General features: G+C 42.0%; 1 protein-coding gene across 1 annotated transcript; it reads left to right on the top strand.

The window, feature by feature from the left end:
* The first annotated feature begins 3,552 nt into the window (after nt 1-3,552).
* On the top strand, nt 3,553-8,005 carry c9 (complement component 9). Its single transcript, XM_086096560.1, has 11 exons — nt 3,553-3,719; nt 4,035-4,125; nt 4,390-4,540; nt 4,671-4,812; nt 4,898-5,036; nt 5,093-5,314; nt 5,656-5,896; nt 5,967-6,098; nt 7,046-7,221; nt 7,306-7,540; nt 7,671-8,005. The coding sequence occupies exons 1-11, from the start codon at nt 3,655-3,657 to the stop codon at nt 7,826-7,828; spliced, it is 1,752 nt and encodes a 583-aa protein (XP_085952686.1). The 5' UTR covers nt 3,553-3,654; the 3' UTR covers nt 7,829-8,005.
* Nucleotides 8,006-10,289: the final 2,284 nt, after the last annotated feature.

Genomic DNA, 10,289 nt, shown 5'->3' with positions numbered 1-10,289 from the left:
ATTGCCACATTTTTCTAACAGAAAACGTCAGGATGACTCTTTGCTCCAGTCCCACATCGACTTTCACTTCTGTAAACTGCGCAAGACGAGTCACGTAGCAACGCTGTCACATGTCAGACTGGACATACCACGCTTCTCGCAAAAAAAAAAGTTGGGCAGTTAGGTTGAATTTCAGAATGAACCTAAAATGCAGTGCGAACTTTACAGGTAAACTTTTGGTACGTTTTGCTCAACGTGCTGTTCTCTGAAGAAGCTGAACGGCAACATTCACAAGTGTAGTACTGAATTGTGGAGATAAAGCATTAAAATGTTTTTCACAATTTTTATTTTCCTGTTCTTTTGGGCACGGCTAAAATGGTAGCGCTCTTTAATAATCACTTTTTTTACGAGACGTTTGGCGGCCCCTGTAAATCTTGGAGCCCAAGGCAATTTGTGTTTGCCTAATGGTAAACCCGCCCCCTGCAGTGCCTCATTTGCATGAAACAGAACAGCCGTCACCCAATCAGATTTCAAGAGCGCGTGTATCTTTTGTTTTGGGTCTTTATTATTGGACTGACTTACAACAAAGCTCATCAAAAGACTACTGACTAACAGAGCCAAGTCATCGTGATCATACAGAAAATTTGCAGTGATTGGGTCTTTCCAATGGTTTTGATGAGACTATAGAAAAGGACAGAGGAAGGACGTTCTTCCTGGTCTTGTCGCATCCTGTCTTTTGCTGACAGAAGCTGTTTTGTTCTGTTTTTTTTTTTTTTTTTTTTTTTACATTGACTTAAGCATCTCACTTGACAGATTCGTCACTTGCATATTGACGGTCTCTCTGCAGAATATTACAGGTAAAAACATCAAAAGGAACAAATAAACCAAGGAGGTTGTTGGGAATTTTCTTTTATTTGGCTTCTGAGTGTACTTGAACAAAATTCCACTTTCAGTGCAGAAAATGGCACACAGAGGAACTAACAATATGATAGTATGCCAAATGTTCCCCAGATGTACAATAATATATGGTAACTCGTCTCAATGTTCAAATAAACAAACGTGACTTTTGTGACAAATAAAGAAATAAGTCATATCACCAAGCCCTGCCCAGTCACCGGTCACTGTGACGTCGTGTTTTCCGAGCAGGCTTTACTCAACCGGCTTGACTCGTAAAAAAGATAAAAAGATATTGAGTCACTTTCCAAGAAACTATTCATCACAAATATGACATCTTATACTACCAGTAATATTTTGTAACATGTGTTATTTTCATTAAAGTGTAGAAAAATGTAAAAGAAAAAAAAGGAGCCTAACTTTGATAACATGTAGCAGCTAGAAAGTCGGTGGCTAGCAGGTTAGCGCTTAGCATTAGGTCCCCCCCCCCCCCCCCCAACAATCTCAGTTTGACTTTGATAACAAACAACAATGCGAGTAACAGCTTGCAAGTTAGTGACCAACAAATGAACACTTAACATTAGCATCAAATATTGCCATGAAAGTATTAATTGGATAAAAAGTAAAATACAAACGCAATACAAGAATGTAGCTTAACTTTGAGTACAAGCGACAACACGTGTCGCTACTAGCCAGCTAGCGGCTGCTAGTTAGCACTCACAATTACATCATTTCTGTCGATTTTTTTTAATTGATCTTTACTAGAGCTTTTTTTTTTGATGACTTTTTAGTTTTATAACAAAAATAACCACTGAAAGAAACATCTACTTAAAATAAAACTACAAGTGCATTTTAGTTATCATGAGCTAATTCAGCATTTTTACACCTTTTGACAGCGCACGTTCATTTTGAAAAAGCATCATGTAACGTATAACGTTCCTTCTTTCTACAAGCACTATGTAAATTAATTAAAAGAGAGAGTCATTTGTGTACAGAAAATTAGTTTGTTGTGCCAAGTTTTCAAGCATAATTGACAAAACAATTCATTTAAATGCACTTAAGGACATACCAGAGTCTGTACTTCTTTTTTTTTTTTACTTTACAGGAGTTTAATCAAACTTGCAAGTATTTTTTTTTTAGACGTGTAACTGTACAGTATTTCAAATTAAGTGCAGACAGAGTGTGAATTATTTTTGCCCGCTCTGATTATTTTTGAATCAAACCCCGACAGATTAATTGCATCGGACCTCGACTGTCATTACACGTTCCCCTCCTCCCTCCGTCGACTCACCAGGCCGCAAAAAAACAGGAAGTCTTTCTAGTCAGGAGAAACACTGGCCGAGCACTTTGCCCTCGCCTCCAGCTTCCTGCTTGGAGGAAACTGCAAAATCTTGTGAAAAGCGGTCACATCAGCACATACTTGTGACCGAGGAGCCCCCTTTCCACTCTTTCCCTATAGGAAAGACTCCAACTTGCCTCCGAAACAACCTGGCAGGACAGTGTTATTGTAACGTCAGCAGAAAATGGCTGACATTGTACTGATTGTGCTGGTACACAATTTGTGTGCTCTTAAAGTCGGTTAAAGGATACGCTGCTGCCTGCAACAGTAGCGCGCGGCCATCAGCAACGCTGACCTATACGTTCGCAATCCAAATTCAAATGTCTCGAGATATGAGCGGTCATTCTCTTGTCTTGATCTTTTTTTTTGCTTTGACTTGTAAGTGCAAACATGAGATGACAAGCACTGTATGTTGGCAGTGAACTCAATTTGACTCACCTCATAAGCAATAGTTTGGCAGAAAGGAAAGGCAGAAAGCTGTTAGTGCCTGCCTGAGATTGCACAACCCCCCCCCCCCCCCCAAATCCATTTCTCTTTTCCAATCCTCACATGCTTTTTCAGTGGACACCGAGGAGACTTAATAAAAGTATTCAGGGTGAGTTTTGTGGCTCTATGACCCTCCTGACCAGAGATATAAGGGATGCAATATCAGGCAGCCATTTTTTTTTTTCAGCCTGCCTGAGATTTCACCCCCCCACCCAAATCCATTTCTCTTTTTCCAATCCTCACATGCTTTTTCAGTGGACACCGAGGGGCCTAAAAGACGATTCACTAGGTACACACAATGCACAATTCCAAAATGTAGTGTTCTCAATTCACGCATTTTACATGAGGAAAAACTGTCAGAGCACATTACCAGACCAAACTGTCCTGTGTGTTTTCAGCCATGACTTTTTTTTTGAGTCTTTGTTTTTCTTTTAAAAGATGAAAAGGTTTCGTGCACCTTGACTCGGTACACGTCACAACTGTCAGTTTGACAGCTTCTGAGGAAAGGCCGAAACAAGTCAAGGTAAACGAAACCTTTTTGTCTTTAAAAATTAAAACGAAGACTGTATAGATTAGAAGACAAGATGATTTTTTTTTTTAACCATGACTTTTTGAGGCTTTTTCTTGTGTTTCTATACTCATGATAGAAATTGCTACTAAATATCATGATACCTTAAACTGGTTTCAGGTGCTGTTTTTTTTTTTCTTCTTCCTTAAATGTAGTGACGAAAAGAACGGATGACTGAAATAATACAGAATAAAATGTTCAGACTTCTTTAAACAAACATTGTCTCTGCGCTGTGGGAGATTCCCGGCTGCCAATCAATATCTTCCAAGCCTAAAATCCGAATGCGCTTTTGCAATGTGACAATCATTGATAGAGCGACGGCTTAAAAGTCCGTTTTGGCCCGCGAGCTTCGCATACGTTCTAGTTGTTCTTCTCCTGCAAATTCAAGATGAAGATTACGCCTGCCATCCCGCTGGGCCTCTTTCTCATGCTGACGTTCCTTGGAAATGGACTGTATGTATCATTTTCTATCATTCTGAAATTTCAATCTCAGTAAATCTAACGAACTAAATCACTTTCAACTGATCTGGTTCATTAAATACAAAAATATTGTAAAAGAAATGGCAAATAGATCATGGAATAAGCTAGGCTATACATGCTAGCTGGGATGTTTTTTTTTGGTTTTGTCTCTCTAGCATAGACATGCAATGATTGTGCGAACTGAATCTTCTAAACAAAAACGCGATAACAAAAAAAAACGTAATTCTCCACTTCCTCCTTTGGGAACACTCGTCCCAGCTAATTCCGTCGCTAATTGTGTCTTTTCAGGGGAGTGGAACTTCCTGATCCGCCCGCTGTGGACTGCGTGTGGAGTCGCTGGTCCGACTGGGGCGCTTGTGATCCGTGCACATTGATCAGAGTGAGTCCATTTCAGTCGTGTGGACTCACAGTTTCCTGTATGTAAACAGAAGCAGTCACTTTTGTGACCCTCCTTCCATTTTGGATGCGGCAGGGCTGATTGACGGCCATTATGCTATCATCTGCTCCTATCGGAGAAGTGGTAGTTTAACAGCCCAAAATCGAGACGTCTGGGAAGTTGAATACGAGTTGTGGTTTAACCAAATGAGCCCAAGGGATCAAACAGCGGATCTTGATTTTCTTCAATGTCTTTTATGGTGGTCAGAGGCGTTCTCGGAGCGCCGTAGTGTTTGGGCAGTTTGGTGGCGAGTCCTGCCAGGGTTCAATTGGCGAGCGAGAGTCCTGCGTTAGCAACGCCACATGTCAACAACCACCACGTCCCGCCTGCTCCGACACAAATTTCCAATGCGAATCAGGCACGTTACTGTTCTTATTGTTAAACTGATTCGTTCTGAACAAAATACAAAAAAATAATATAATGTTTACGTACTTTAACCGTCTTCTGAAATTGTCGTCAATGACAAACTTGGTGCTGTTTTCACGCAGGTTCTTGCATCAATAAAAGGCTGACGTGCAACGGAGACTACGACTGCGAAGACGGATCCGACGAGGACTGCCAACCTGGCCGGCACCCGTGTTTCTCCTCTGTGCCGGAGAACAACGAACAAGGCAGGACGGCGGGATACGGGTACGAATGAGTTGATCATAAACAACTTCATGGGACACACATGATCTCCAGTCTAAACATTATCCTCCTTTTGTCCTTCCACCAGAATCAACATTTTGGGGTCGGACCCTCGCATGAACCCTTTCAACAACGATTACTTCAACGGCCGATGCGATCGAGTCAGGAATCCGTACACTGGAAAATATGATCGGCTTCCGTGGAATGTCGGGGTGCTCAACTATCAGGTGAGCCAGAAAGATTATTGGAAAAAAAAAACATTAGCATTTTTTTGAATCTCTAGACGCTGGCGGAGGAAACGGTCTCCAGGGAAATCTACGAGGACACACACAGCCTGCTGAGGGAGATGCTAAGCGAGATGAGCAGGAAGGTGGATGCCGGACTTTCCTTCAAGTTCAAGCTGAGCGAGGAGTCCATGTCGACCCCCGCCGGCGGCGTGGACGCAGGGGTCCAGTACGAGAAGAAAACCATGATCAAGGAGGTGTTTGAGTACTCCAACGACTGGGTAATTCCTTCTTCTTCTTTTTTTTTTAACTATATGATAGTTTGAATTTCACAAAGTGTAACTCTCTTTATTTTATGCTTTGTTTAATAGTAATTTTCAAAAATCAAAATGTAAGAAATTAGTCGAATTAGTCGCAAGGGGCCCCAAGCATTTTCCCCTCTTAGATCAACGCCCGGTCTGGTCACTCGTATCTCAAGGCGCCACTGTTTGTTAAAAACACACCAGGAATTTGAATACAACCAAAAGGAGAGAGAAAGAATGTCGCCTCCCTTTTCTTCGTTTTTCAAGAGGTTGCGAGGATATCCGTTCCGTTATAATCCTTCATTCTCGTTCCCGATCAGAACAAGAGCTTCATGAGGGTAAAAGGTCGGATCCAGATGAGCACCTACAGACTTCGTTCCCGAGAGCTGCAAATGGCCGACGAGTTCCTGGCGCACGTACGTTCTTTGCCTTTGCAATACGACAGGGGCATCTACTTCGCCTTCCTGGAGGACTACGGGACGCACTACACCCAAAACGGAAAATCTGGCGGGGAATATGAACTCATCTATGTTCTCAACCAGGACACCATCAAGGCCAAAAGTACGTCAGTCAGCGCACAGTGGCTGTTGTGCTGACAAGGTACTCAACCTGCCATTTGTTCTTCTTCCAGATCTGACAGAGAGAAAAGTTCAAGAATGCGTCAAATTGGGCATTGCGGTGGACTTTACCGGAGAGTCTGTTCACGACGGGAAAGCCCATCTCAAAGACGACAAGTGTAATGACGTAGCCACAAAAGCCGAAGGTTAGCCTCGACTCATTCTGAATTATGGGCCATCGCGATATCGCGCTTCCCCTTCCTGCTATATTGCAGATTTGATTGTGATTTATTTGTCTATTTCGGAACGCTACCTATGCCTTAGGTATCAGTGGCTGGTATCAACAGCCTCCTCGAGTACCTGATGCTTACCCTCAACATACATGCAGCAGCAATACTGTTAGTAAAAGTGTATACAGAAAAAGACAATTGAACGCTGGCCATTTAAACACCAAAATATTCAACAATCCATATTATTTTTTGTAATGAAAATCTGATAGCTTAATGCTAACGTCTATTGTGGAAAGAGATAGACGGGCTAACAGAAATTATTAGCAAATATTCGGTATTCCCTGTAAAAACATAAAACAATTGATTGAAAATCTGATAGCTTAATGCTAACATATATGGCGAAAAGAGATTGAGGGGCTAACAGAAATTACCAAAAATATGGTATTTTGAGTAAACGCATAAAACGACTGGTTGATATTTTAATGCTAGCATCTATTGTGAAAAGAGAGACGGGCTAACAGAAATGAGCAAATATTCCATATTCCCTGTAAAAGCATAAAACGACTGGTTGACAATTGGATAGCTTAATGCTAACATATACTGCGAAAAGAGATTGAGGGCTAACAGAAATTACCAAAAATATGGTCTTTTGAGTAAACGCATAAAACGACTGGTTGATATTTTAATGCTAGCATCTATTGTGAAAAGAGAGACAGGCTAACAGAAATGAGCAAATATTCCATATTCCCTGTAAAAGCATAAAACGACTGGTTGAAAATTGGATAGCTTAATGCTAACATACACTGCGAAAAGAGATAGACGGGCTAACAGAAATGAGCAAAGATTCTGTCTTTCCTGTAAAAACCTAAAACGACCGGTTCAAAATCAAATAGCTCAAGCAGGACTCCACTTTTGACCTGCAGATGAGATTGCTGGCAAAGCCGTGGTGGACAAGGTGATGACCTCCGTAAAAGGAGGCACGTTAGCAAGTGCCGTGACCATGAGGGCCAAACTAAACAAAGACGGGCTGATGGACATCGCCACCTATCAAGAATGGGCTCGCACCATCGCCGACGCCCCGGCGCTGCTTAGCAGTGAGGTAGAAAGCAAGCGCAACCGCATGTGACGCGGCGCTGAATCGACCTCGGCCTATTATAGCCTCTTTGCCGTTCCCCTCTGCCAGCCGCAGCCCATTTATATGCTCGTACCCTTGGACATGGCCGACGGCAACGCGAGGATCGCCAACATGAAGCGGGCCACGGCGGACTACGTGGCCGAGTACAGCGTATGCAAATGCGAGCCGTGCCACAACGGCGCCACTGTGGCGCTGCTGGACGGCAAGTGCATGTGCCTGTGCCCGCACCTCTTTGAGGGAATGGCCTGCCAGAACTTTAAAGGCGACAAAGCGAAGCACACAGGTGAGAGTCTCCATCGCATGGCGCATGATTGCTTACAATTAACTCTACTGACTATTTCAATGTGGCACATTGGTACTCTACTAACCATATTAACATTTTCTTTGTTAAACATAATACATTTATTGCGCAGGTGAACGGCCTGAGGTCTCTCACGAAGGCAACTGGTCCTGTTGGTCCGGCTGGTCCGATTGCAGTGGGGGCAAACGAACCAGGACCCGAAGCTGCAACACAAACGGGCTGCTCAGTGCCCACTGCAGGGGAGACACAAGGAGTGAAGAGTACTGTTGATGAGCATAATAGTGCCATCTAGTGGTCCGTAATGACAAGTGTACATTCGATTTTGCATCTATTTTTTTTTTTTTTTATCAGCAAGTTTCCCTCTGTTTTCCATGTGTTTAATATGTAATACAGAGCAGTGATTCTATGGCTACATTAATGTCTGTAGATAAACTTGACTCAAGCCTTTACAGTGTTGCTGTGTTTTTAACTGGCCTACGCCAAAAGGTGAAAGAAGGATTTATAAAAATTAATTAATTAATGTGTTTATTTATTTGGCCTTCAGAAACGCCAGCAGAAAAACCGAGTGAAATGAAGAAAAAAAAAGTGTTGCAATTTAGCTCCTGTAATGCCCTCACCTGTGGGCAAGGAGAGCCACAGCACACTTTCAGCCATTCATTGTACGGGACAAACATTCAATTCACAGAAATATAAAATGATGACACTCAAAATGAAAAAAACAAAAACAAAATGAAAACACTGTAGGCCACGTGTCACGCCAACACGCTCACATGCAGACCAGCCAGCCATTCCCTAAGCCACACCCCTTCGATGCACATCCAAAAAATACAAAATTTAATTATTAACATGTCAACTGCATCAGAGCTGTAGGCTGAACACAGAGCGTGTTCTGTTTTTCAGCCATGGTGGCTCAAGCGTCAAATCGTTGGGCTACTAAATCACCGTTAGAGCCAAAAGGCACATTCCAGCCCCTTGCGCTCACAAATGAAAACCAGACGAGGAGCCGTTGAACAGGAAAATGAAAATAAGCCATTTCTGTGTTTTTATTAATTTCCTTATTTATGAAAATAAGACTTTCTGTTTTTTTTCCTGTGTTGTCATTTCAACTCCTACCCTGAGGCGGTCCAGGTGTCCACCTTGTCGGTTTAAGAACTAAATTACATGACATGACATAGCTGGATTACTTTATAAGCAATTTTTCATAGCATTTAAATATAGAACGTAAAATGATAAGAATAGTACGTTGTGTACTTAAAACAACTACGCAACGCTAGCCTATAAGGAAACACCACTAGCTTCATGCTAGCACACAATGAAAAACAGCATAGGCAGGCTAACAAATAGCATCGTTGTGTTATAATACTTTAAGCAACACATGAAGACACAATGTAACAATACTTGCGGTCATATTGTCTTCATTCTTTGCAAATATAAAAGACTAATACTGTAGCTTACTGCGACAGCGTTAAAACTCTTCTTTGTGTGTATGTCTGTGCTACACTGCCCCCGGTGGCCAAGGCAAAAAAACACAACAATAAGTACTGGAACCCTAACCCTACAGCATTTTTTTTTTTTTGTTGTAGTTTTTAGGCACAATTTATTTAATGCAAATCCTTCTTGGAGCCAACAACATTGATACGCCATTGGAAAAATAAACAATCCAATCTACTTAAGTACAGTAACAAAGTAAAGTTCCTCTTCCTCTTCCCAATTCTAGTTCTTGCCTTTTTTTTTTCCGCCTTCCAAATTTTTTTTGCTAAACACGTAGAGCTTTCTCTGAGGTAAGGCATGTTGTCTTAGGACAAACGTTCTTCAAAAAGTGTCAATTCGCACCCCTTAAATGCCTCCCCTTTTGCCAGCATGGGTCACTAGAGACATTGAGGTGTTAAGGAGTTACAACCGCGCCCCCCTCCCATGGAAAAAAAGTGACAGCTCGATTGAATATTCCCACTTTGTATGGCTATTCAACTCAGCCTGACATTCAAACCTTGGCGAAATAATACCCCTCGTCATAAATCAGCCCCTCCTTATAACCTTTCTCACTACCTTCCTCAAGTGCCCTCTTTGTTTTGCTGTTCTGTGTGAAAGGCACGGACGGGTATGGGGGGGGGGGGGGATTTTAGAAATGACAAATTTAGAAATACTCTTCCAAACTGCCCATCAAAGCTGATATTGATACTGACTGATTATTTGATTGAAATGGTGGAGTTTTTAAAAAAAAATTTAGTAGGCCTATTCTCACATATAACTCCAGCTGCATGCCTCCTTTCTAAAATGGCTTCCCAGAAGGCTTACAAGGGTCCCGAGTGAATGAATTGCCCCCCTCCATTGTGCAACCACGCCATTGTGTGATGTTAAGTATAAGGCACACAATGGAAGCGCCACTCAACGTCTCCTTCAGTTAATGGATGGAGGGTCCATCGCTGCAAAAAAAAAAACCTCTCACCCGCCCCAAAAGAGCCTCTCTCACACACCAAAAGGCCACCTAAACAACCAAAAATCACTCACACTCACAGGGGGAAAAAAAGCCTCTCATTCACACCAAAACCTCTCACACTCACCTAAAAACTCTCACACAAAAACAAAAATAATCAACTCATCCAAAAAGTCACATAAAAATCCCTCACACTCAAAACTAAACTCTCTCTTTCACACTAGAAAACTCTCATTCAAAGAACCTCATATACCAAAAAACACCATAAAACCTCTCTCATGAAAAACTCTTATCCAT

Source organism: Leptonotus elevatus, chromosome 15 (assembly GCF_054856555.1).
Source record: "Leptonotus elevatus isolate MCC_2025b chromosome 15, RoL_Lele_1.0, whole genome shotgun sequence".
NCBI lineage: Eukaryota > Metazoa > Chordata > Actinopteri > Syngnathiformes > Syngnathidae > Leptonotus > Leptonotus elevatus.
This window is presented reverse-complemented; position numbering and strand designations above follow the sequence as displayed.

Bases quoted from the DNA above. Each gene is read 5' to 3' on its own strand.
- c9 (XM_086096560.1), top strand. From the start codon at position 3,655: ATGAAGATTACGCCTGCCATCCCGCTGGGCCTCTTTCTCATGCTGACG. The intron at 4,813-4,897 runs GTACGAATGAGT...TCCTTCCACCAG, and splicing joins GGCAGGACGGCGGGATACGG to AATCAACATTTTGGGGTCGG. The intron at 6,099-7,045 runs GTTAGCCTCGAC...TTTGACCTGCAG, and splicing joins CGTAGCCACAAAAGCCGAAG to ATGAGATTGCTGGCAAAGCC.